The sequence below is a fragment of the Tiliqua scincoides genome, chromosome 1 (assembly GCF_035046505.1).
Source record: "Tiliqua scincoides isolate rTilSci1 chromosome 1, rTilSci1.hap2, whole genome shotgun sequence".
In the NCBI taxonomy this organism is placed as follows: domain Eukaryota; kingdom Metazoa; phylum Chordata; class Lepidosauria; order Squamata; family Scincidae; genus Tiliqua; species Tiliqua scincoides.
The window spans coordinates 268257661-268284954 of NC_089821.1; the positions used below are offsets into that span (position 1 = coordinate 268257661).

Consider the following 27294-nt stretch of genomic DNA (forward strand, 5'->3'; position numbering starts at 1 on the left):
AAAACTACATCTTGGACAGATTTATCGGCCATATTCTATGCTGTTTCTGCCTCAAGCTGGATGAAAACACTCAGAAGGCAAGTATTCAAGTCAAGCATCACAACCTCAAAGGTCTGCCCCAGCTCCAAATTTAATCCAACTAGAGATAAACTTAGGCCCTTTCATCTGTGGATCCAGAAGCTTTCCCCAACTCCTCATATCTTTCCTGCTGCTTCAGCAGCTGCAACAGGAAACCAAAGGGATGCTCCCTCCCCACCATGTTCCTAATGCACTACTAAAGTTGTATGCCAAATGCAAGGTGCCCTAGGAATTATATTTTTCAGCAGTATTGAGAGGGGTTAGTAATTCAGCAATAGCAGTTCGCAAGGCATCAGAGAAGAAAGAAGGGAGAGATGTCACTGTCAACACTGCAAGATAAATTTATTTATTCACATTTTTATGCCACCCTACCTCCAAGGAGCTTGGGGTGCTATACACGGTTCTTTCTTTTGTCCTCACAACAACTCCGTTGATGCAGGTGAGGCTGAGAGACAGTAAGTAAGTGATAAATATGTGGGGGAAATATCCTGCTGGAGGGATCAAACCCTGCTGCTCTTTACATCACATCACTGAGCAGGGGCACAACAGGGTCTGACAGCCCAATGCTATCCACACTTTTCTGGGAGTAAGCCCCATTGACCCCAATGGGACATACCGCAGACATACCCCATACAAGTCGACCCCACAGATAAGTTGAGGGCAGGTTTTGAGACAACAATCATGGAATTTTCCTATGACCCTTGGATAAGTCAGGAGTTAAACTTAGGGGGGTGTCTGACTATAGTTTTGTCTCTGCTGTGAATTGAATTGCACACTCTCAGTTATGTGTTATGGGTTGTATGTTATATGTAAAAATTCTGGCTTAACATACCAGACACCTTAAAGGTGGATTTGATTCATGGATCTCCTGCAGTGGTTGCCAACCTTTTTCACTTGCATATCCCTTAGCAATAATAAATTGTACCCTTCATATTAGCAAAATGTTTGTAATAATACAAGCCCTCATCTCCTCTCTATGAAAGCCCAGACTTCATTGATTTATCAGTGTTTTCTCTTTTTATGTGTTTGAAGAAAGGAAGACTCTGCCTTTGCACTGTTTTGCACCAGAAGTGTGCTGAGAAATTCTGGGTGATTGATCACTTTCCATATTATGTTTCAGCTTTTTTACTGTGCTGGTTTTCAATCACTGGTACATAGATGAATTGATGACCAAAAACTAGCTATTGGTGGGGCTTTCACAGCCAACTAGCTACCTCCCTTCCTGGTCCTTGCAAGGCAGGAATGCCTTGCAAGGCATTCTGGAGCACAACCTGCCCTTTTTTTCCATTATTCCATTCTTTTTCAAGTACCCCTAAAGGTCCTGTTGAATGTCCCTGGGAGTACATGAATACCAGGTTGGGAACCACTGTTTTAATGGTATGTTGTTTACAGTGCACTTACTCTGATAGTGTTTCCAAAAAGGTGGTGAAGACCAGAATTTAAAAAGAATAAAAATGTATCTTATGATCTTTAATTATGTTTTTAACATTAGAGACTACAGTTCTTAGGTAACAATTAGTCGTAGGTTATTTTTCAGGATCTGGCCTGGGGTAAAATCAGGCAAAACTATAGTCAGACACCCCCCTAAGTTTAACCCCCGACTTATCCAAGGGTCACAGAAAATTCCATGATTTTTGGCTTAAAACCTGCCCTCGACTTATCTGTGGGATCGACTTATAGGCGGGTGTCTGTGGTATGTATATTTCCGTGTCTATATATATGTGTTTGGCTGTACTTGTCGTAAGAGGCAACTAAACAGCCACCGGGTAGATGGGACTCATTAGCCTGGGAAGGCAGCTCATCTGAGAGAAGGAAAACTCTGATCCCAAACCTCCACTGCCTTGTGGCTACATCCAGTTATGGAAAAGGCTTCAGGAGTCAACCTCGAGGCAAAATCAGGAGCCGGAGTCCCTGAGGCAGTTCATGACTGGACACAGCCATGTTCTGGCAACTCCTGCGACGCCGCTGGAACCAATCGTATTGGCCTCTGCCTTTCCATTGGACAATTTCAGCGACGTGGAGAGGGTGGATTTGCTGCATGGGTAACAGCCTATCCTCCATACCTACTTTACCCAGGCTTCGCGCTCTGGAGAGGACACTCTGTTCCAGAACCACCATTCAGAGCGTGACACCATAGTCTTTCGAGACTGAAGGATGCCAACAACATATATGTGTTATAATAATGTACTGTATATTAGTTACAATCTACCGTAGATACTTAGGCATAGTACGTGAAATTTTTGGCAAGTAATCAAAGCTCCAGTTCTCACTTTGCCTTATCTCCGGGTCAATCAGAGGGCAGAGACTTTCAACTTTGAACAGGTTCTTTCTCTGCTAAGCTTAGGCAGGAAGCTGGTTAGTTGCTATAGTTACTTTCCTGGGACATTTCAGCCAAAGTTAACCTTTTATTCCCCTATGTTCCCTTTTGCTGCTGCAACCCGATTCCCTTTTGCAAAGGCTTTGCATTTGGCAGAGGTCTTTTTTTTCCAACACCCTTTCCATTTGAAGCAACAATTCCCAGACTACAATTCAATGCAGCATTACTTAAGAATAACACCCATGGAAAGCAGTGGGTTTACTTCTGAGTAAAAAGGATTGCAAATATATGCAGCTGCATCTCTCTGCTGTGAATTGAATTGCACACTCTCAGTTATGTGTAATGGGTTGTATGTTGTATGTAGAGCTTCTGGCTTAACACACCAGACACCTTAAAGGTGGATTTGATTCATGGTTCTCCTGCAGTGGTTCCCAACCTTTTTCACTTGCATATCCCTTAGCAATAATAAATTGTACCCTTCATATTAGCAAAATGTTTGTAATAATACAAGCCCTCATCTCCTCTCTATGAAAACCCAGACTTCATGTATTCATCTCAGTGTTTTCTCTTTCTATCTGTTTGAGGAACAGAAGACTCTGTACTGTTTTGCACCAGAAGTGTGCTGAGAAATTCTGGGTGATTGATCACTTTCCATATTATGTTTCAGCTTTTTTACTGTGCTGGTTTTCAATCACTGGTTCATAGATGAATTGATGACCAAAAACTAGCTGTTGGTGGGGCTTTCAAAGCCAACTAGCTACCTCCCTTCCTGCCTTGCTGGTCCTTGCAAGGCATTCTGGAGAATGACCTGTCTTTTTCTACCATTATTCCATTCTTTTTCAAGTATCCCTAAAGGTCCTGTTGAGTGTCCCTGGGAGTACATGAATACCAGGTTGGGAACCACTGATTTACTCGTATGTTGTTTACAGTGCACTTACTCTGATAGTGCTTACAAAAAGGTGGTGAAGACCAGAATTTAAAAAGAATAAAAATGTATCTTATGATCTTTTACTATGTTTTTAATAAATTAGAGGCTACAGTTCTTAGGTAATAATTAGTGGTAGGTTATTTTTCAGGATCTGGCCTGGGGTAAAATCAGACAAAACTATAGTCAGACACCCCCCCTAAGTTTAACTCCCGACTTATCCGAGGGTCATAGAAAATCCCATGATTGTTGGCTCAAAACCTGCCCTCGACTTATCTGTGGGGTCAACTTATAGGCGAGTGTCTGTGGTAATTGTATTTTAGATTACAGGAGGTCTGGTCTAGAGCAGGGGTGTCCAAACATTTTGGCAGGAGGGCCACATCATCTCTCTGACACTATGTTGGGGGCTGGGGAAAAAAAGAATTAATTTACATTTTACATTTGAATAAATTTACATAAATGAATATAATAAAGATGGAACTTATATGAATGAATTAAGGTCTTGCAATAGCTCGATGCCTATTAAAGGCCTTGCACAAAGCAAGGCCAACCTTTCCTTTGCTGCTGCATCACAGATGTGAAACAGCAAGCAATGAAGGGAGCCATCATCCCACAGCTCACAGGAGAGGTTGGGAGTTGGCTGAGGACAGTTGCATCAGGCCAGTGCAGGCCCCAGGAAGTCTCTGGAGGGCCAGAGGCATATTGGAGACTGAGAGTCCTTGAGGGTCACAAGTGGCCCCAGTACTGGGGTTTGGGCACCCCTGGTCTAGAGGATAGAGCCTCTGTTAGCCCAAAGATAATATCTGAAGGTCACCAGCTCCAGGCCACCGGCAGTTCCATGAATGGCGAGACCTTGAAGCACCTGACAAGCTGAGTTATTCCACCTGCTCTTTGGTGTGAGTAAAGAAGCATCTTGGCTGCCCTTCAAGTGAGAGATGAGGGAACTGTTTGTCAGCCTGCATGGGAGGCAACTGGAGACCAGAAGTGATACCAGACCATGAAAGATCCATCTGAAATGTTGTGCAGTTCTTGAAAGACAGAACCTTTCTGTGATTGTAAAAATCCCCTTAGGGGTTTAGAGATAGCCTGCCTACGTGAACCGCCTTGAATAAAGTCAGAGGAGTAATCTGATGACCAGAAAGGTGGTATATAAATGCCAGTATTATTATTATTATTTCTAAGAAAGGAAACTGAAAACAAAGATCTTTTTAAATCTCTGATAATGATCGGTTGCCAAGATTGCAATGTTAATCTCACAAAATCTGTTTGCTGCCTTGGAAGTCCAAGCTCTGTCAAGCGCACTGAGGAGAGGAAGGTGGAGAACCAACAGGACTGGATGGGTTCTGATGGTGCTACAGACTGTGGAGGCAAGAAGGAAGCTGAGCGAGAAGGAGAAAAGGGAGAAACCATGGGATAGGAAGAGGTGAGCAGCCTTTGAATACAGGTCCAACCTTGTTATATAGGGATTTGACTCAACACGAATGGCTCCTGCAAATGAGAAGGAATGTGCTGATCCCTGGAGAAGGGAAAAATGCACCCTTTTAAAAGCAGTTTAAAAAACTGCTTTTTACTGTTGCAGAGAGACAGCCATACAAGTGATTACAGATATAACCTAAGTATCCACAGATTTTTCTATGTCAAAGTTGATGAGAAGGGCCCTTTAAATTAAAGGAAAATAGTTGTTTAATGCCAGAGAGGGCAGCCAGCTGACAATCCATCAATGAGATGTCACATCATTAGACGTGAGAAGTAACGCTGATTTTGTTTTCTATTGTACCCAGGTGCCAGACATGCTCTTTGAAGACCAAGAGGAATGGAAGAAAGATTAGATCCCAGCTCTCCTGTACGCCAAAGCACTTCCTGACCTCTTGAGCAACATCCTAAATGTTGCCTAACCAAAAACCTTGTCAACTCGAACAACCATGACACTCTCCCACTGCCATAAACAAGGAGACTGAAACCAGAAGTGATCCGTAGCACCCATCAATAAAGGTGACTCTCACCCATACAGTGCTACAGACATTGCGGGGTTTGGGGGCTTGGAGAACAGGCTTTCAAAGCCCATTGTGCTGGCTCTGGCTGTGTGTGTGGAGAGGAGGAGAACATAAGAGCCCCTGGATCAGGCCAAGGCCCATGTAGTCCAGCTTCCTGTATCTCACAGCAGCCCACCAAATGCCCCAGGGAGCACACCAGATAACAAGAGAACTGCATCCTGGTGCCCTCCCCTGCAACTGGCACTCTGAGGTAGCCCATTTCTAAAATCAAGAGGCTGCACATTCATCAGAGCTTGTAACCCGTGATGGACTTTTCCTGCAGAAATTGGTCCCATCCCCTCTTAAAGGCATCCAGGCCAGGCACCAGCACCACATCCTGTGGCGAGGAGTTCCACAGGCCAGTCACGCGCTGGGTAAGGAAATACTTTCTTCTGCCTGTCCCAGCACTCAGCCAGGCAAGCGCAGGCTGCAGCCTCTGCACGTCCCCAAGAGCACGTCCCCTTAACCAAGAGCACGTCCCCACCGAGCTCCGTGGGGCTCGCTCCTGCACAGACCTTCTGGCAGTGCGGAAGGTTGTGGTGAGGCCACTGACTTCACCCCGTAGCGCCCGCCGTTGAACCGCCTTCCAGCTCTGGCGCCAGAGACCGAGCGGCGGTTGCGGTGGTGGTTGCCATGGCAACCACGGCGGCACGCGATCGCAGCCTTTTGCTGATCACGTGCCCCGCTCCGACTTCCGTTTGCCGGAGCGGGGGGGGAGTGGAGACTGCTTCGGGGCCACGCCCCCTGCCGCGCGACGATGGCGTCAATCCCGATGCTCGCCCCCGATGCTTTTGATCAGGGCGGGGACCCCAAGATGGCGGACGAGTCGCCACATCCAGAGCGAGACTGCGTGCTGATGTCACCACGCCCGCTCCGCCCCGAACCCGGAAGTGCGTCTCCTGCCTCGGACTGAGCGGCGGCGGCTGCTGCCGGCCATCCTTGGGAAAGCAGGTCGGCGTCCGCTGTGTGTGGCCATGGCGGCAGCCGCCGAGCTGCAGGGGAAGTACCAGAAGCTGGCGCAGGAGTATTCCAAGGTACAGGTCCCACCGTCGCCTGGCCATGCAGGGCGGCTCCGCCTCGCTACCCCTCAGCCGAGTCATCCTCCGGCTCCGCGCTGAGGGGACCCTCGTGAGGCGAGTTCTGCGCTACGGAAGCCCCGCGGGACCAGTTCCTCCTTTCCCCCCTCCCTTCCCTGGGCTCGTGCCCGTGGGAGCTGCGGGGCTCCCGCGGCTGGGCGGGCGAGCTCAGTTCACCTGCAGCCCGTTGGGGAGAGGCACCCCTTGTGTGTGGGCCTGGCACCCCTTGTGTGTGGGCTGTGGAAGCGGTCGGTGGGTGGGGAGGCAGGTGAGGCAGAGTTTCCCTACTGGAGTCCTTGGAAGCAGCTGCCACCGTGTGAGGCTGCCAAGCCCTTCACAAGCCAGAGGTGAGGTGGGTGGGGAGGCAGGTGCGGCAGAGCCTCCCCAGGGGAGTCCTTCAAGAAGCGCCTCTGCCATGGGAGGCGCCCACAGCTGTGCGCAATGCTTGGGTGCTTCTTGAAGGACTCCCCTGGGGAGGCTCTGCCTCACCTGCCTCCCCACCCACCTCATATCCCTCTCTGAAAGAGGAGGCTCTTCCATGTACAGCCACCCACACAGAGTCCCTAAATCCCTTCTGTCAGAAGCTTCCAAAGGAGCTTCTACTGGAGGGATCAGCGACAGGCAGAGTGACCAGATACAAAGTGGACAGAGGGCCTTTACCTTCAGCCATTGTACCGAAGAAGGGATTTCGGCAGGAGCAGCTTGTCTTCTGTGAGAGGCTAAAATTTCTTCTTTTATACAATCGTTAAAGGTTCAGGATCCCTAAAGTTGAAAGTTTCCCCACCCCTGGTATAGGCGCTCTGTCCCCCTTTCTATCTGGTCACCCTTGTTTTTTGCCTGTCTTTCTCCATTGGCTTATATGCATATAGATTCAATGGATTTCTGGCATTAGCAGACTCCCCTTTGAAAAAAAATGGATGCTTTGCTTCATTAAAAATAAGTTATGTGTTTTGTTAGGGTGACCAGATACAAACAGGGACAGAGTGCCTATTCCATTGTACAAAGGAAGGAATTTGGGAAGGTGCAGCTTTTTAAACCGTTCCATGTTTAGCTGCACCTGTCCCAATTCCGTCTTCTGTACAGTGGTTAAAGGCATAGGTATTCTGCCTCACTTTGTATCTGGTCACCTTAGCGGTAGGAGACTCCTGCACTGCATCCAAGTCCTTCAGAAATTTTAGGGCAGGGAGGTGTCTCAGAGCCCCTGCTTTTCATTTAGAAGGTCCTAGGTACAGTCCCCAGCAGCATCTTCAGGTAGGGCTGAACATAAGAAGAGCCCCATTGGATCAGGCCAAAGGCCCATCTAGTTCAACTTCCTGTATCTTACAGTGGCCCACAAAAGGCTCAGGGAACACACACGACAACAACACACAACCTGCATCCTGGTGCCCTCCTCTGCATCTGGCATTCTGAGGTAGCCTATTTCTGAAATCAGGAGGTTGCACATACTCAGCACAGCTTGTAATGAGTGTGCGTAACCTCCTGATTTTATCCAGGTCAGATGCCATCACCACATCCTGTGGCAAGGGGTTCCACAGATTAATTCCACAAACTAAAGTTCCATAGACATGCTGGGAAAAATAAACATTTTCTTTTGCCTGCCATAACTTTCCCAACACTCAGTTTTAGTGGTTGTCCCCTGGTTCTGGTGTGAGAGGGAAAAGCCTCTATCCACTCCATCCATCTCCTATGTAGTTTTGTATCTCTCAATCATATTCTCCCGCAGGTGCCTTTTTTCTAGACTGAAGAGCCTCAAACTCTGTAGTGTTTCCTCGTAAGGGAGTTACTTATCAGTAATCATTTTGGTTGCTGTCTTCTACACCTTTTCCATTTCTACTATATCATTTTTGAGATGTGACAATCATAAGTGGACGCACTCAGGTGTGGCCTTAGCATCGATTTGTACAATGGCATTATGATATTAGCCGTTTTATTCTGAATACCTTTTCTAAAGATCCCAAGCATGGAATTAACCTTCTTCACTGCTGCAGCACACTTTCATCAAGCTGTCCATCAGCACTCTTAAGATCTCTCTTCTGATCTGTCACATACAGCTCAGAACCCATTAGCCCAGGGGTGTCAAACTCATTTCACACCAAGGGCCAAATAGCAGTCATGATGCCTGCTGAGGGCTGGAAGCAATGTCATTAGGCAGGAAATGAACAGGCCATAGCTAAAAATAAGCACTTTTTCTCTCTTAGGAGCTCATTGGCTGCAAATGACAGAAGAGAAAATATGCAAATTGCAATATATTTCAAGATATGGGAGAGCCCAATTTTCATCTGGGCTGCCCTTTCAGAAGTAACATCTCAGCACTGCTCAGCAGATGAGAGCCTGAGGGCCAGATAAAAAGCTTCTGTGGGCCGTATCCAGCCGCCCCCCCAGGCCTTATGTTTGACACCCCTGCATTAGCCTATATATGAGGTTTTGATTCTTTGCCTCAATGTGCGTTTCCTTTTACCTACTTACATTGGAACACATCTGCCATTTTGCTGCCCATTCTCCCAATTTGGAGAGATCCTTCTGGAGCCCTTCACAATCTCATCTGATCTTCATCACTCAGAGAAGACCTCTGGGAAAGACCACTGACTGAAACCCTTCAGGATAGACTTTCTAAGCCCAGCTGTACCTGTGATCTGACTCCCTGGGTGGCAGCCTTGTATAATAATAATTACAGCATTTGTATACTGCCTTTTTCACTGATTTTTGCAACATATTGTGAGTGTCTTACAGACACAAGGCAGTTGAGTCTTGTCACCCTTCCTCAGTTGCCAACCCAGAGGTGAAGTATTGGTGGAGAAGGAATGGCAGCGGCCATAATGCGATGCTTACTGGTACTTTGAAGGGAATTGAGTCTTTGATGTGCCCGCACTCTTTCTCAGAGAAGTGCCTTGCCTCTCCAGATTACACAGCTGCTTTCAGGCCTGTCGCCAGAAATTTTGTGGTGGAGGGCTTAGAGGGGCAAGAAATAATTTCAGAATAGTCTGACCATGAGTGTAGGTAGTTTAATATGTTTAAAGTTATTTAATTGTATTTCTGCTTAGTGAGCAACTGGGTAGAATTTACCACCTGCATACTTTTTCGTATTCCTCCATGAGTAAAAGGCATAGAGATGTACTTGTTAGAATGAAAGCTACATTTTGAGGAAGAGGGCTTGAATTAGCCCTGAAGGGACCAGGTCTCCTTATGGTTACAGTCCTCTTTACTTGGAAGGTATTTGAGGTGAAAATGTAGGCTTGTTGCTTTACAGCCCTTAGTGCTTGTACAGTATTGCTTCTGATGTCATCTGTAAACCAGATGCTTAATCTACGATTGTGTTTCTGAGATTTTCAGCCCTTGTTGTGTAGCTCTCCACACGGTCATAGCATCCTTCTCTATGCTTTCGTTTTAAAAAAGAAAACTTGTCTCAGTTTGCAGACTCATGAGTTAGTGCTGATATTTCCTGAGGCTATGATCTCCAATTCACAATAGATAGACAAGTCTGAATTGTGATACCAGCATCACCATTTTCCCACCTCTCCAAACAGCTATACAGTATTGTTACATCAGCGACTACTGTAGCATAGTGCAGGTTTAGTTAAGTGTTCTGAGAAAGACAGATACATATTTAATACATACTAAGACTTATATGAGATCTTTTCAGCTTTCAAGAAATATCAGTAGCAACGCTAGTTCTCTGGGATCCTGTATACCTCCATGGCACTAGTTCTAAAATAATCAGTTATGCTGTTAGAATTCTCTCTCCCATACTTATTCCTCTTCTTATTAATATTTGTCGTGTCATGTCAGGACCTTTGTGACGTAGGTATTTTATTTTCCTCCCCCATTAATATGTGTACATTAATATCAGAATGAGCGAATGTATCCTTGCAATTTTACAAGCACGTATTTGTGATCTTATTTTCAGTGTGACTAATCTAGAATAACAAACCTTTAGGTTTATACACATCAGGGGAAGTGGTATTTTCTCCTCCCTTATATGAGCTGGCATAGCATAGTAGAAGAGTCTGAATTCCAAACCAGGACTTCTCTAGTTCAAATTTTACCTCTGCCAGGACCTCACTGAGTAACTTTAGGCAAGCCACTCTTTCTCAGTTTCCTAGCAACAATACTTACTTGCCTTATGGCAGCGATTCCCAAACTTACTGCTTCTGTGACGCCCTTGGAACCTGGAAGTGAATGACGATGACGCTAAATATGTTAAGCGGTGACATCTACCATTTTTTTCTGGGTCCTGAGGCCTAATGCGAGTTTCTAAACTTCTGTAAGAGGGTCAGGGCAGGCAGGAGGGTTTATTATAGCATGCATTTTTTTGTGCACTGCAGCTCTGCCCACCATACTGAGCCACCTGCCACTGTCTGGAAGGTTGTACTGCAGTCTTGCTGCCAGACAGTGGGCAGCCCGTGACATCCTTGCAAGTGCTTTGTATCACAATCCACACATTGGGAACTGCTGCTTTATGGGGTTGTTGTAAGGAAAATATCAAGTGAAGTGCTTTGTGTACTGGGAAAGTGCTTTTTATGTTAATACAAAATGCTTTTTGTATCAGTACTAGGAAGCTCTGCCAGCTTGATGGTGTTGTCTCTTTGCGCTTCAGAGTGATGTACTATCTCATCTTTATAGTGATGCCCTTCCCAGTACTAAGATTTACCTGGTATTGACAGTAGGGATCTCTTGATTCTCAATCCCTAGCTGACATTCTAACTTGCCCTGTAACATTGCTGCTGAGTAATGTCTTCCTTTATGATATTGGCTCTCTTTCTACTGCTGATAGAATTAGTCCTGTCCTTGGTCATGTTGATCATGATTTCCTCCCACCCCCATGTGCTTCTGAGATATTCCTTAATATCATGCTGACTTACAGTGGCTGAGAGGAAGAGATAATGGCCGTGGTTTGAACAGTGGTTTGAGAAAGAATAGGAGTAAAATCTGGATGGTACAAGACCCTGTGACTGAATAATCCTAGATGTGGGGAGGACTGGCTATGGCATTTGAGTGATAGACAGACATCACTGTGATAGATTGCAAGAGATAACTTCGGTTAGAAGTGGAAAACGTACTTATAGCAGCTTAATAGCATACCACTGGTACTTTGATGGCATTAAGATACACTGTGTGTTGTAATACAGAAAAAAAAAGCAAACATAACTATTTAGTAGCAAAAATCAATTTTTGACCTGCCTCAACCCAAAGACTTGAAATGAGCAACTGTGATTTAAGATACACATATATCAATACCACTAAAATTGAGTGAAAATATACATTAACGCTTCTGAAACATACTCATGCAGACATGCCATCCAGCTATTTTAGCTCTGTTACCAAACGTATATTCACATTGAAAAATCTGTTGTGTGCTTTGGGAATCTGCTTTCCTGACCCCAAGATAAAATGCTTGTTTTCTGAAGGACTTTTCTGATACTAGAAGAGCCCTTCTGACATCAGAACAGTCTCTTCTGACATCAAGTTGGGTAAGATTTGTACATTAAAGTACTTAATTTATTCTGTAACATTAAAAATGTTTGACCAGCATTTTTCCAATGACAGTGAACATTTTCTTTGACAGATGCTGCCTTGGGCATCTGCTTTGGCATGGGAAAGGTGGGAATACGTTTCTTAAGTAAATAAACGATTGCTGAAGAACTGGGCATCTGTCACACTGTATGCTGAAGGTTCTGGGCACACTGTAAACTGTCTTGAATATCTTTCCCTGGGAGGGGAGAGGCAGGGTGAAAATATTGTCGGTAAATGTATTATAAAGTGTTTACTTGGCCAGGGCGTTGCGCTGCACAGGCCTGTTGGGCCTCACCTGAAAATGCAGCTGAGAACTCACCCAAAGCTTCCCTGTATCTGCTCCTTGCAAGAAAAGCATACTGCTTTTCAGGGAAGCATCGCTGGAAGTATTCCATCATTATGGATCTTCTCATTGATGAACACCTGAGGAACCCCAGGACCCCTCCCTGGCCTAACACAACTAAATTCTCAATGGAGTCAGTATCCCTTGAGGTTTTGTAGCTATAGAGTTTCAGCAGCCACATTCAGGTTTACACTACAACTTCTGTGTTCATTCTGGGGATGTCCTGAAGTTTAAGTTTCATTGAGCTTCTGTGATATATTCTTGTAGTAGGCACTCATGCTTTTCAGTGATGCTTCAAACACATTTAATTTTTTTTTCTAAAATAACACAAGATTTTGCAAGTGGTTAATGATCAACTTGCAGTCTTATTGCTTCATATTTGGGTTAATTATTTCTCTCTGTCTTTCTCTTTGCAGCTTCGAGCTCAGAACCAGGTACTAAAAAAAGGTGTTGTTGATGAACAAGCAAATTCAGCATCTCTGAAGGTAGGCTTTTAAAGGATTAAAGTGAACAAGAGCTTGATGTTGACATTGGCTGCTTGATTAGATGATATGTTTCAGTGCCAGTCAGCTTTCTTCAGGTTTTACTGCAGCTTTCTGTCATCTGCACACCCACCCTTAGGTTTGAAGTAAGGACACATTGGGTGGTCTGGTGTAATTTTAAAGAAATTCATCACTCCTATTCTTATAGGAGATCTTCAGCTATCAGCTGCAAAGGAAGAAGCATGTTTCTCCTGCTCCATCTTCTGTATTCCAGCACCACTGGAATGAATGGAGAGGCCAAATCCATCTCTCCCAAGTGTCCATCTAGAATGATCCTTTCACATGACGCTTCTTATCTTTGCTATTGTAGTTTAGAATGTTATTTTAACAAAATAAGGTTGCAAGGAATGGGAAAAGAGCAAGAGGAAAGAAAATCAACAGCTACTAAAAGGACAAAAAAAATCCCTAAAGAGAGCTTATTGTAAAAGTAAATACAGCAAGTAAAGTAAATGGATCAGCATTTATAACATTTTAAAGCTGTTTTTGCCTCACGCCTTTGCTGTGGTAACTGTACTGAACTGTTGTAACTGGTTTGTATAATGGTAATTCTTTCTACCAGGTAGTTATAAAATCAAATAAGGAATATCTTCAAGTCAGATAGTTGGGTATACTATATTTCTTTCTGTTACTTGCAGCTATAGGGTGGATAGCTTATTTTTCCTCTGTCTTCAGTTGAGATTCTTCTCCTGCCTGTAATGCAAAAAAAGGGAGGAAGAAGGAACTTAAAATGAGGAAAATCTGTGCTACCCTCCTGGCTCTAAAATATAGATGCCACAGGAAGGAACAGCATCAAATGCATACCGAAGATCACTTTTGATTGCAGATTAATGTTGCTGAGAAAATTTCATGAGCCAGTTTGCTTGAAATCTGATGCTAGCAGTTTGAAATGACTCTTCCATTTGTGGTCATATGTAGGTTTGTCAGCTAACAAATTTCTCTCAGCCTTGCTGATGAATTTAAAAAGCATTTGTTTCTCCTACACCCACATGATGATGCAGTGTAGAATATCTTCTTTACACCCAAATGTATTTGAAAGAATAAATGAAAATTCATTCTTGCTACTGTGACTAGAAAAAGTAGCATTAAACTAGAAAGGAATTGATTAACATTTAAGAATCTTACATGTACTTGTGGGTCTCCTGCCTTTCTTTTCTTAGTAAATCCAGGCTGGGTGTACCAAATTTGCTTAAAATTGAGCCTTCTGAAGTGCATGGTTAGATGATAAGCAAAGAAGGACTTGATAAGGGCAAATTCTTAGAACTTTTTGCTTTGTGTAAATTGGGGCTTTCCAACATTCACTGTGATAAAACTTCTGCTGCTTACCCAGGAACAATTGAAAATGAAGGACCAGTCACTTAGAAAACTGCAGCAGGAAATGGACAGTTTAACCTTTCGAAATCAGCAGCTTGCCAAGAGGGTAGAATTGCTTCAGGATGAACTGACACTGAGTGAGTCTAAAGGCAAGAAAAACAAGGTAAGTACTAAGCTGAAAACATCTGTGTTTTCTAAAACTTCCCAAAGTTCTGATAGCTGAAGCTTTCTTTTCAGATTGGAAGCATTCTCCACTCTTAGTCCTGAAAAGAAGTCCTTGCAAGAAGTTTCTATATGAGTTGATGATCTGAATGTGCTTCCTGATGGTCAAGCTCTTAGCAGAGACTCATTTAGAGGGGTAACAGGTAGCCTACCATAACCATTCCCAATGAAATAGATGTGACCAAATTGTTTGCAGCTAGTGGAAAGTAGCTAGTGGTGCAGCAAGGCCACACCAGCAAATCATGTAGTGAGGCAACAGGCAGCTTCCTTTGTGGGAGGGTATTAAATTCATAGGTAACCTTTAATGTATATATTTTGTGTGCACACAAGTTGCCCCAAAACATGTTTTAGGAATGACTGCTCTAAAGTTTCTCCTGTTCTTTCATTTAGTCATTGAAAAATATTGCTTTCTATTGCATTGATATGATAGAGGAATGTTTGTGCCAATCTTACCCCTTTAAATAAGTCCAGAAATGTGCTATTTTAACAGTAAGATGCACTAGAAGCCAGGGTGTTGTAGAGGTAATCATGATGTACTAGGGCCAGGAGGCTAAGGTTCAAATCTCCCCTTAGCCATGATACTCTGTGGGTGGTCCTGTTTTTGTCACCATTTGTCATTCTAATTTACAGGGCTGTTGTGAGGATTAAAAGCAGGGGAAAATAGTCATTTATGTTGCCCTGGGCTACTTGTAGAAACAGTGGAATGAAAGTGCAAATATTGTTAAATAGAGGTAATTGGCACATAATTCTTGGTTCTTTCTCTGAGGAACATTTTGTTAGCTATTACAGTTGGTTCATCCCCTGGGGGCTGGGGATAAGAGTAGGCTCTCAGTTTGGCTGTACTTGTCGTAAGAGGCGACTAAACAGCCACTGGGTAGATGGGACTCCTTAGCCTGGGAAGGCAGCTCATCTGAGAGAAGGAAAACTCTGATCCCAAACCTCCACTGCCTTGTGGCTACATCCAGTTATGGAAAAGGCTTCAGGAGTCAACCTCGAGGCAAAATCAGGAGCCGGAGTCCCTGAGGCAGTTCATGACTGGACACAGCCATGTTCTGGCAACTCCTGCGACGCCGCTGGAACCAACCGTATTGGCCTCTGCCTTTCCATTAGACCATTTCAGCGACGTGGAGAGGGTGGATTTGCTGCATGGGTAACAGCCTATCCTCCATACCTACTTTACCCAGGCTTCGCGCACTGGAGAGGACACTGTTCCAGAACCACCATTCAGAGCGTGACACCATAGTCTTCTGAGACTGAAGGATGCCAACAACAGTTGGTTCACAGATGATCTCCCACCTGAGACTGTGCCCAGAATCAAACATTAGCAGCTTACTCAGCAGTATTGCAGTACAGTATGTGCCTTCTGACCATTTGTTGGAATATCTGGAAGCAGTTGCATTTTTTGCCTGGTTCATTCAAAACCAGATTCTAGTGCATTTGCTGCTGCTTATAAAACTGTTACTCCTTTTACCTTTTTCAGAGCCAGCAGTGCACTAGGCAGTATAAAGCAGGCTATGAAAGCAAGTCAGTCATTGCCTACATGCTTTCAAACTTCAACTGGTCCAATAAGGAAGTGAGATGTGTACAAAATCTCAGCTTTGGTGAACAGATAGGGAAATATTTGACAAGGGAGCAATGGGGATTAAGGGGTGGGAGAACGTTCCCTGCTAGGAGGTGGTCACATTCTAACAGAGCTAATGGGATGTAGTGGTGTGTTGGAAGTGGACTGGAGAGATCTGGATTCAAATCCCAGTTTAGTCACAGAGCTTGCAAACTGTCCTTGTGTTAGACCAGTGTTTCCCAAACTGGTGGGTCATGCCCCACCAGCCAGGGAAGCACTTGTCCCTGCCCCTGGGTGGGGGGGGGGAGGAGGCAGCAACATGGTCCCCAGGATGTGGGAGAGCCACTTGCAGTCATTTTTTTACTGATACAGAGGCACATTTACTGATATTGAAGATATTACTGTAGTAGTGTAAACGATAAATACCTAAGAACATAAGAACAGCCCCACTGGATCAGGCCATAGGCCCATCTAGTCCAGCTTCCTGTATCTCACAGCGGCCCACCAAATGCCCCAGGGAGCACACCAGATAACAAGACACCTCATCCTGGTGCTCTCCCCTACATCTGGCATTCTGACTTAACCCATTCCTAAAATCAGGAGGTTGCGCATACACATCATGGCTTGTACCCCATAATGGATTTTTCCTCCAGAAACTCGTCCAATCCCCTTTTAAAGGCGTCTAGGGTAGACGCCAGCACCACATCCTGTGGCAAGGAGTTCCACAGACCGACCACGCGCTGAGTAAAGAAATATTTTCTTTTGTCTGTCCTAACCCGCCCAACACTCTATTTTAGTGGATGTCCCCTGGTTCTGGTATTATGTGAGAGTGTAAAGAGCATCTCCCTATCCACTCTGTCCATCCCCTGCATAATTTTGTATGTCTCAATCATGTCCCCCCTCAAGCGTCTCTTCTAGGCTGAAGAGGCCCAAACGCCGTAGCCTTTCCTCATAAGGAAGGTGCCCCAGCCCCGTAATCATCTTAGTCGCTCTCTTTTGCACCTTTTCCATTTCCACTATGTCTTTTTTGAGATGTGGCGACCAGAACTGGACACAATACTCCAGGTGTGGCCTTACCATCGATTTGTACAACGGCATTATAATACTAACCGTTTTGTTCTCAATACCCTTCCTAATGATCCCAAGCATAGAATTGGCCTTCTTCACTGCCACCGCACATTGGGTCGACACTTTCATCGACCTGTCCACCACCACCCCAAGATCTCTCTCCTGATCTGTCACAGACAGCTCAGAACCCATCAGCCTATATCTAAAGTTTTGATTTTTTGCCCCAATGTACATGACTTTACACTTACTGACATTGAAGCGCATCTGCCATTTTGCTGCCCGTTCTGCCAGTCTGGAGAGATCCTTCTGGAGCTCCTCACAATCACTTCTGGTCTTTACCACTCGGAAAAGTTTGGTGTCGTCTGCAAACTCAGCCACTTCACTGCTCAACCCTGTCTCCAGGTCATTTATGAAGAGGTTGAAAAGCACCGGTCCCAGGACAGATCCTTGGGGCACACCGCTTTTCACCTCTCTCCATTGTGAAAATTGCCCATTGACACCCACTCTCTGCTTCCTGGCCTCCAACCAGTTCTCAATCCACGAGAGGACCTGTCCTCTAATTCCCTGACTGTGGAGTTTTTTCAGTAGCCTTTGGTGAGGGACCGTGTCAAACGCCTTCTGAAAGTCCAGATATATAATGTCCACGGGTTCTCCCGCATCCACATGCCTGTTGACCTTTTCAAAGAATTCTATAAGGTTCGTGAGGCAAGACTTACCCTTACAGAAGCCATGCTGACTCTCCCTCAGCAAGGCCTGTTCGTCTATGTGTTTTGAGATCCTATCTTTGATGAGGCATTCCACCATCTTACCCGGTATGGATGTTAGGCTGACCGGCCTATAGTTTCCCGGGTCCCCCCTCTTTCCCTTTTTAAAAATAGGTGTGACATTTGCTATCCTCCAATCTTCTGGCACTGTGGCCGTTTTGAGGGACAAGTTGCATACCTTAGTCATACCTGTGAATGAGAGATGTAAGCAGACCCGGTATTTGATTTTCATAGTTCTCCGCAGGCTCTGTGGTGTTTGTGGTCTGTAAGTGTAGTCTGTAGGCATGTTCTTGCTTTCTGCTAGAAAAGTGGCGAACCTGCATCTCAGTTGAGTCAAGAACAGAAGAATGTCTTTGATGAAGATCTTCAGAAGAAGATAGAAGAGAATGAGAGACTGCATATTCAGGTAATGTGTAACTGGTAAGACTTTTAGAATTATCTTCTGAAGACCATATCTGGGCCTCCTAAAACAGTGTGGCCAATTGGTGCATTGTTATGAACTGTAAAACATAATACTTTGGCTTGTACCACTGAACTTGCATAGTCCACAGGCTGCAGTGTTGTCTAGCAATGTGTAACTTCTGCGAATCATTAACCCATTAAAGACCAGAATGTCTTGCAAGAGCCCCTTTGAAACATGATCAAAAAGCAAAGTTCTGATTGAGCAGTTCTTCGGGTCACCCATTTTGTGGTTCCAAGCTGCCAGACCTGTACTGTGAATGGACTACATTTGGCACCTCATTGAGTCAGAAGAGATCAGATCACATCTAGTCCAACCGATGGCTTTTCCTTGAGAGCCCCCACCATCAACCCTCTTGACTGGGATTGTGAAACACCTTGGGAGGCAGCCATTTTAATCACTGTGCCGTGGCACATTGGTGTGTCACGAATGGCCCCTAGGTGTGCCACAGGAATTTGGGTAAAGTCATTTATTATTAGGGCCATTGGGGATGTGAACCTCCCATTGGCAACACAGTTTGCCTTGTCAATTGTCAAACTGGTGGTGTGCCTTGACCATTTGCGTGCCTTGCCAGCATGCCATGTGGATGGAAAAGGTTGAAAATAAGGGATACATAAGGAGAGCTTTTTTCCCCCTTATATGACTGTTTCTCACTTCCCCAAGGGATTTCGTGGGCCAGGGAGACAGAGGTACACAAAGAGAATCTCCACTCATGCCTTTTCAAACTAGAAATGGCTCAGATAAGGGGAGAGAGAATGCAAAAGACATGTGCAAAGGAAATGTCTTTCTGCCAGGTAAATGATTATTTACCCTGAGGGAAAAGAGAAAAAGAGAGAGGTTTGGGGGGGGAGGAGAGGAAGTGGGAAGAAGGTCATCCCCCCCCCCGCATTCTCCCCTGCCAGCCTCCTTATAGTGGAAGGGGTGGGGGAGTGAGTTGTGGTTTGGAACAAGAGAGGTGCAACTAGTTGCTAATCAGGGCTGTATGCTGTGTTATTTCTTGCATCATCAAAGCTGATAGTCTTAAAAGCATTTGTTGGTGCCTCACTGTTGTCTAAATAACATAGTTTGATCTGTGGATGGATGGTCCTGCTTTTTTGCCTGCAGGTTTGGGCCAGATTATTGTTTTTCAGCAAAGAGATGGACCTGATGAATGCTCACAAGGTTATAGTCTTCAGTGTCCAGACAACAGCCCCTATCTTCTTGGTCAGAGATGTTTATAGCTATCCTGTTTCTTTTTTCTCTGCAGTGCTAAATTCGAACCAAAACATTTTCAAATTTAATGTTCAGAAAGCATAATATATTACTGTTTTTAGAATTCAGGGACTTGTACCCCTCATGTTGTTTCTTTTAAAACACTAAGTTTATAGACTTTGTGTCTAAGTCTCCAGACAAATGTAATAATTGGAGACAAGTGCCATTGCTTCCTGCAGTACATAGTCACATACTCTTCCAGCCATTGAGCAAATTGGTTCTGCCGGTTTTCATTTGGCTTCATAGTGAATGAGCACAACTAACTCTTCACTCAGAAGAAGGTTAAAGGCTGGTTGTGTATGTCTCTTGCAAGTGATTGTAGGCTAGCATGTGTGACTTCATTGAATCCAAAAAGCTATCTCCCCTCCCTGGGATTTTTGTTCTTAGAGAATTTTTTGGTAATGTGATTTAAACACATGTGTCTCATTTGCTCTTTTGTGTTTCAAAAAGCAGCATTACTTGCTCACTCCATCTTAATGTCTTGTCATTTTAATTTATTACTTACTAAATGTTAAATCTACATTTTCCCCAAGCCAGTGTTTCTCAAACTCTGGGTCAGGACCCACTAGGTGGGTCATGAGCCAAGCCAATTTCAGGTGGGTCCCTATTCATGTCAATATTTTATTTTTAATATATTAGACTTGATGCCACCATGCTATGTGACTGCATTTGGGAAAATGTTGCAGCTCTGTACTTTTAACAAGCTACTATGTATATTCTTTTAACAGTGATAGTCAATGGGACTTACTCCTGGGTAAGTGTGGGTAGGATTTTTTAAAAAAATCCTGCTTGATGATGTTACTTCCGGTCATGACATAACTTCTGCTGGGTCCTGACAGATTCTCATTCTAAGAAGTGGGTCCCAGTGCTAAATGTGTGAGACCCATTGCCCCAAGGGACTTGGAGTGGAGTCCCTTCCCCCCTTCACCCTCACAACAACCCTGTGAGATGGGTTTGGTTGGGAGATGCCAACTGGCTCAGATCATCCAATGAGCTTCATGACTGAGTGGGGATTTAAAATCTAGCCTTCCCAGTCCAGCATTCTCCATTATACCACTTTGGCTCTCACTTCTTAAATCTTATATAGCAGTTTTTTTGCTGAGTACAGTATATTTCCTCCCTTCAGCACTAAGCTTCATATTTCAGATCTTTTGAAAAAAAGAGGAAGTAAGTCTTCCTGCAAGAGAAGAGTTCACTTCTGGAAGCAAGGCTCCTTCACTCTATTGTTAAATTTGTCTAGTTGTCCAACTTTGAACTGAAACTAGACCCAGCTCTTTATTATTAAGAGTATTTATATACTGCTTTTCAACAAAACATTCTCAAAGCATATGGTTGTGTGGGGGCAGACAGAATGTTCAGCAAATATTATGTTTGCATGTGCCTCAGGCCTTTGAAGGTGCTGGGGCCGAATATGCAGAAGGATGCAAAGACAAGGCAAACAACAGAATGGCAAAGTTCAGGGCTTGAGCTCTCAGTCTCCAGGTTTCAAGATTTGGTGTTGACTTGGGATGCAAACAGGCAAAATGTGGGAGGTCCTGACTCCAGCTTTCTTGCACTTACATAAAATTTAGCAGTTGTGAGGAAAGAGGTATACCTGCATGTTTTCTCTTATGCTTATGGCAGTTTAGAAAGGGAGTGATTTTTTAAAATCAGAAAAACAGCATATGGGAACAGGTTAACTCCCCTCTTCCACTGTTGCAGTCCCTGCCTGATTGACCTGCAGCTGCTTTTAATTTAATAGTGAAAGATTGTGATCAGAGATCTCCCATTTCACATCTAGTTTGGTACATAGGTTTTTCACATTAGAGCAAAAGTAGAGTAGATGCAGCATGTTGACAAAGTAGCTACCAGTGAATAAATGCAGCATGTAGAATAAATGCAGCATGTTAACAGAGTAGCTACCAATGGCATTCCTGGAGATGATGCTATCAAAAAACAATAATGAGTTGCATCCTGTATTCAAATACTTTATTCATTGAAACATTTACAGGTCCAACCTTGTTATACACCGATTTTTTATACACGGATTTGACTCAACAGGAATGGCCTGTCAAGAAGGGAGTAGCTCCTTATCTGGTTGTCCAGCGGAATGCAGCTTCAGGGACACAGCCCACAATGTAGAGAGTACACAGACACAAGGAAATCCATCACCATTTCAGTCTGTATTTACAAATTTACAACAATAGCAACAGCATAGCAAAGCAGAGAGGAGAGGAGACAGCAATTTCACAACACACATGACCACCACCAACCCACACATGAGGGCTCTCATAGTCTCTTATAAAGCTCTGTGCACGAATCAGGATGGGTGGTGTCTCCCCCTCCTGCCACACCCTGGCTCATGATGCATGACTCATCAGCTAGCTCACTTTACACCTGAGTCCTGGTGATTCAGCACTTCACATACATTAGGCCCTACCTTATTCAGGCCTGCAAAATTCAACTGGGTTATGTTCTAACCCTGACATGGCACCTGCAAATGAGAGGGAATGGGCTGATCCCTGGAGAAGGGGAAAAATGCACCCTTTAAAATCAGTTTAAAAAACTGCTTTTTACTGTTGTAGAGAGATAGTCATGCAAGTGATTATAGGTATAACCTAATTATCCACAGATTTTTCTATCTCAGTGTGATGAGAAGTACCCTTTAAATTAAAGGAAAATAGTCCTTTAACAATAGCCTCATTAATGAAGAGAGGGCAGCTGGCTGACAATCCATGAATCCTTCTCTCTCCAGGCACAAGGCAAACCCTCCTTTCCCCCTGAGCATGTGAAGGAAGGCTAAATGGCAGTTATCACCTTCATTCTTTCCTGCTCACTGTGGCTCTTGGTGAAGGGAGGGATTGCTGCCCCCTAGTGAAGCCTAAGCACCTGGAGAGAGACTGATTGCCTCTGTGTGCATTTCAAAAGGTCAGCAGGCTGTTTTTAAATCACTGGAGCAAAGGGAGTTTGTTCTTTAAATTGATTTTCTTTAGTGCATTTTTTGCCATTACCTGAGTTCTGGGAATGGAACCCTCTCGAATAATGAGAATCAACCTGTATACAGTTTTCCACTTCAGTGTAGAAGTGCCTAAGATAGCTTTCATAAAAATGCAAAAACAGTATTTAGAATCCATATAAGGACAGAAGATGTTAGGTTGCAAAGCTTAACAGGCAAAAAAATTATGTTAAACCTTCAGCAAACCAAAGGCCAGCCAGATTGCAAAGTTGCTGTGTGACCCTCGGCACTGAACCAGGTTGTGCATCCCTCCTTTGGGTGCCAACTTTTCAACCTCTTCTCAGAACTTTTTCTTCTCATTCTAGTTCTTTGAAGCAGATGAGCAGCACAAACGCTTGGAGTCAGAACTGAGGGGCAGACTTGAGGTCTTGGAAATGGAGGCTGCGAAGCACCAGGCTGTGGTGGATGGCCTGACTCAGAAGTACATGGATACAGTAGAAAAGCTGCAGAGTGAGAAGGCCAAGTTAGAAGTAAGTTTCAAAGCCAGGCCTCCTTCTGTGAAGGCATATGCTGAGCAGTGAGACCTGTCTGGCATCCTGGTGGCTGATGGAAAGGCCTCTCTTTTTCAGCCAGCATTCCCTGCAGGGGGACTGGATGTTTGAAACCTGATTTGTGGATTATTTTATTGTGTTGAGTTTTTTTAATTCCTTGTTTTATTGCTGAAATGGCACTTTTTAGTGGTTAGCACTGCTTCAAATGCCACTTTTGGCAGAATAGTAATTTATAAATTCTTAAAACGAAAAAAGTAAACCTATTACAGTACCCTTACTGTTTCCCATGTGGAATTCATTGTGCAAATCACTGTTCAAAGCTCTGCTGTTTTTCCCCCCACCAGATAAAATCCCAAACCCTAGAGAGAGAAGCCAAGCACTGCAGAGTTCGAACAGAAGAATGGTACTTTCTTACCCTGTTCTTTAAAAAAATTCATTTCTTTATATTGAAGTATACCTGTAGAAAAAGCTACTTGTTGTGGAATGTTTATAACATCTTTGTACCTAATTGTGAACCACCTGGGAGTTGTTAGCTTAACTCAGAGGTTCTCAAACTAGGGTGTTGCAATACCTCAGCCAGGGAAGCCCTGTCTATTCCCCATTAAGGGTTCGGGTGATCTCGAAGGCAGTGATGCAATCACCAGAATTGTGCTGCTGCCAGGGACAAGGGGTTTTTTAGGACTTACTAGGGGCAGTGCTGGCCTGGGGCGTGAGGTGCCAGTGGATGCCTCTGCAGGGCCCCCCAAGCCTCTGAATATCTAAAAATAGTGATCATGGCCCACTTCCGGTTTTGCGATCGGAAACCAGAAGTGGGTCTTGATAGTAGGTAAGCAGGGTCTGATTGATGCAGGTTGCATTCAGAGTGGGTTAGAGGGAAATGGTGGCAGACTTGGGGTGAAGGGCATTTTGCATCCTCCACTCATTGTGTTACCTGCCCCGATGCCCGCCAGATCACATTGCTTCATGGCTGGGCTGGCCATGGGTTTATATATGGAGCAGTCATTCAGCTAACGTACAGAAACGAGAGGTGGTTCAACATCAGTAAAGTTATTGCATTTCAATACAGTTAAATCTTTATATTTGTGAAAAAGTCAGTTTATGCAATTATTCAGATATTTTGATACAAAGTCCCTGTAACATGCCGTTAATATGAAAAAAATATTGAAGTCTGTTGCTTTCTCTTTAGCCTTGAGGGAGGGTAAAGGGAACAGGGACATTTGAGGAATGTTGGATGCTGCAGCAGTTGGATAGTAATCAGGGCTGCAACCCCAGTAGACAGTCTTAATAAAATGTTGCTACCATAGACAGTAATTTTCCTCTTTGATTTGTCTGGTACCGTTAACCTTGCTAGTCATGCTTCTTTAGTTCATGAGGAGCATATGTCCATGGCATTCTGCTTTTTCATTTTTCATCAACAAATCAAAATGAATAGTTTTAATACTGTTTTATTTTTATCGCCCAGTCAGCAGCAGCTAAAGAACCTTCATACTGACTTGGGTAGCAGGCTGGATGAGTCTTTACACATCATCAGTGAGAAAGTCCCTTTCAATGATACAAGTAGGTAATGCATTGATTGTTTTTGCTAATTTTAATGGAGCAAAATATAGAAAACTGAAAAGCTTGGTTTTTTCTTTTGTTCTGATGGCCCCGTAATTAATTTTATTTTGTTAAATCTAGAACTAGACTTCAAATGGAACTGTATATTATGAGCACAGGGCTGCTGCTAAAAATGGCAGCTTCGTAGCAAGTCTTCTCACTTTTCTGTTGTAATATATTGTAGAGAATACCCCATTAATGTCATACATTGAATACGCTCCCACACTCCATAAGAAATGCACAACATAATTATATCAAGGCCTGAGATGCAGATTATCAGGGATATGGAGGGTGAGAAGAACTTGTTATGACTGCCTGTTTTTTATAGCCATCCCATGTTCCTTATATGGAACCTATGTTCCTTCCTTAGGTTGCTTCCCCCTTGCATAGTCTGTTCAGAAAGTGTGCAGAGAATGGTAATGCTATTGTAAGGCATATCTTGGTCACATGAGAGATGATGCAGCAAGAATGGTTATTTGAGAACTGCCATGAACATTCAAACAAGTCCTGATGAGAGATAGGTGGATAATTGACACTTCCTCTTTCCACCTCAGAGTGTCACCAGCCTGAGCATCATTTCAAAGCATTGCAAGAGAAAGCTAAGGAAAATTAAAAATCTAGGACTATTTTAATGAGTGGCATTAAGTGAAATTCATGGAGCACTTTTGGACATTCCCAAAGTGCCATTCCATAATGTTACATATGGGAACTATACGATCTTCAGTGCTTGGTGTGTGTTTGTGTAACAGGAAATCTACTTGAAAAAAATGGTTGCCTATCCTTGAATGATCTAATCAAATGAGAATGGACAGTAACGATGAATGCTATTTTATAGGATCCAGCCAATATAATGCTCTGAATGTGCCACTGCACAACAGACGACGGCAGGTGAGTAATGAAACTGCAATGCCTAAAAAAGTATAGTATCATAGATATAAAGCTCTGGGTTGGTGCAGGTGAAATGCTGGCTCCTTTTGTCTGAAATTATGAAACCGTCATTTCACATCTGATTATACAGGAACCCAGGTTGACCTCAACCATGGCTGACATTGCTGCTGACATGCTGCTTACTTTTTCTTCGGGTGGTGGAAGGGAATACTTTTGAGCCTGGCTGCAGGGTGGGTGCATGCTGTACCATGGAAGATACCACTAGCATGCATGCCTTAAATCAATTTTTTAAAAAACCATGCGGAGAATAGATCTGTCAGTGGCAATTAGCAATTGTATCTAAAAGGGCCGCTTCTGTTTTCAGAGATGTTATAAGTGTCATTGGCTGAGTTGGCTTGGTGACTGTAGAAGCCTCTTGTCTCAGTTTCCCTCAAAACTGAGAGAGAATTTGGCATGAGTCATCAGTGCTACAGAGATAGGACAGAAGCGCAGCAGAATACCAATACAGAACTGAATTGCATAGGGAAAAAGAAGTTCTTAATCTACATTTAAAACCAAACTAAATCTTATAGTTGTAGTACTGCTAAAACGTGTTGCAAAGTTTGATTCTGTACATGTGAAGTCTTACAAGCAATTAAGATGATGACCAGATGCCTGCTAAAACACTGCTTGTGATGTTTGTAGCCTGTATACAAATTTAAAGGAACTTTCCTTCCCACCACAAAGTGCATTTTGATTTTGCTATTTTTTAAAAATGAAAGGCTTTGAAATTCCTGGTTTTAAAAATCAAGTTGCAGTGCATCTACTCTGCTTTCCCAAAGGGCAAACATTTTTATAGCAGGGTGGACCCAGGTTGTATTCTGGTTTTCTGTTTGCACATTTAAGAGCAGTGTTATGTGAGGCCTCTAGTAAAACAGATTTGCATGCCATCAAAATAGAAAGAGGTGCCATTTGCTGCACTTTGTACTTTGCAGTTGAAGCTACGTGACCTTGCTGGCCAAGCGCTGGCCTTTGTTCAAGATCTGGTAACTGCTCTTCTGAATTTCCACACCTACATGGAGCAGCGAGTACAGATTTTTCCTGTTGATTCTGCCACAGACACTATATCACCATTAAATCAGAAGGTAAACTGATTTGGGTTGAACTTTAAGTTGATTGCTTTAAGTGAATGAGTGAGCTACATCTGATGTTGGGACTCCTGGGTGCACTATTTTGCCGCTAGAACTACTGACAGTTTGCCTTGCCTTTAGTTCTCCCAGTATCTTCATGAAAATGCATCTTATGTTCGCCCTCTGGAGGAAGGAATGCTTCAGTTATTTGAGAGCATCACAGAGGACACAGTTACAATCCTGGTAATATGATTATCCTGTTACCACAGTCCAAGAGTGGCTGGTGCTATATACCTGAAACGTAATTTCTCTTCTCTTTTTAAAGGAAACAACTGTGAAATTGAAATCCTTTTCTGACTACTTAGCATCTTATGTCTGCTTTCTCAGGAAGATTCTTCCTTACCAATTGAAAAGGTATTTTTTCTTTTTGACCTGCTAAACATGAACTGTAATTCAGTCCACAGCTTATTGCTTACATTAGATTCTGCAAGCAGCAGGGTGACATTCTCCAGATTCTTGAGTATTTTCTAATGATTGCTAACAATGTAAATTTCTAAGGGAGGAGACTTATCATAACTGCCCTTATGTGCTCAGGAGACCATTGCCTCCCATTTCCCATCCTGATCTTTTAATATGAGCCAGGAGTACCCTGGTGCATTAAATTTGTACAGTGTTCTTAGTGCTTTCTTCATAAGTGTGGCCCTGCTTTTTCTTGTAGCCTTATCAAAACCTAGTCATCCTGAAGCGGTCTTC

General features: G+C 43.7%; 1 protein-coding gene across 1 annotated transcript in view; it reads left to right on the forward strand.

Moving 5' to 3' along the window:
- Positions 1–6257: 6257 nt before the first annotated feature.
- PPP1R21 (protein phosphatase 1 regulatory subunit 21) overlaps positions 6258–27294 on the forward strand; it is a 44962-nt gene continuing 23925 nt past the window's right edge. Inside the window, exons 1-11 of the mRNA XM_066611895.1 lie at positions 6258–6387; positions 12700–12768; positions 14153–14299; positions 18056–18157; positions 22763–22927; positions 23293–23351; positions 24411–24505; positions 25380–25432; positions 26407–26556; positions 26683–26784; positions 26867–26955. Coding sequence (XP_066467992.1) covers positions 6328–6387; positions 12700–12768; positions 14153–14299; positions 18056–18157; positions 22763–22927; positions 23293–23351; positions 24411–24505; positions 25380–25432; positions 26407–26556; positions 26683–26784; positions 26867–26955 — 1091 coding nt within the window. The 5' untranslated portion in view covers positions 6258–6327. The remainder of the gene's footprint in view (positions 6388–12699; positions 12769–14152; positions 14300–18055; positions 18158–22762; positions 22928–23292; positions 23352–24410; positions 24506–25379; positions 25433–26406; positions 26557–26682; positions 26785–26866; positions 26956–27294) is intronic.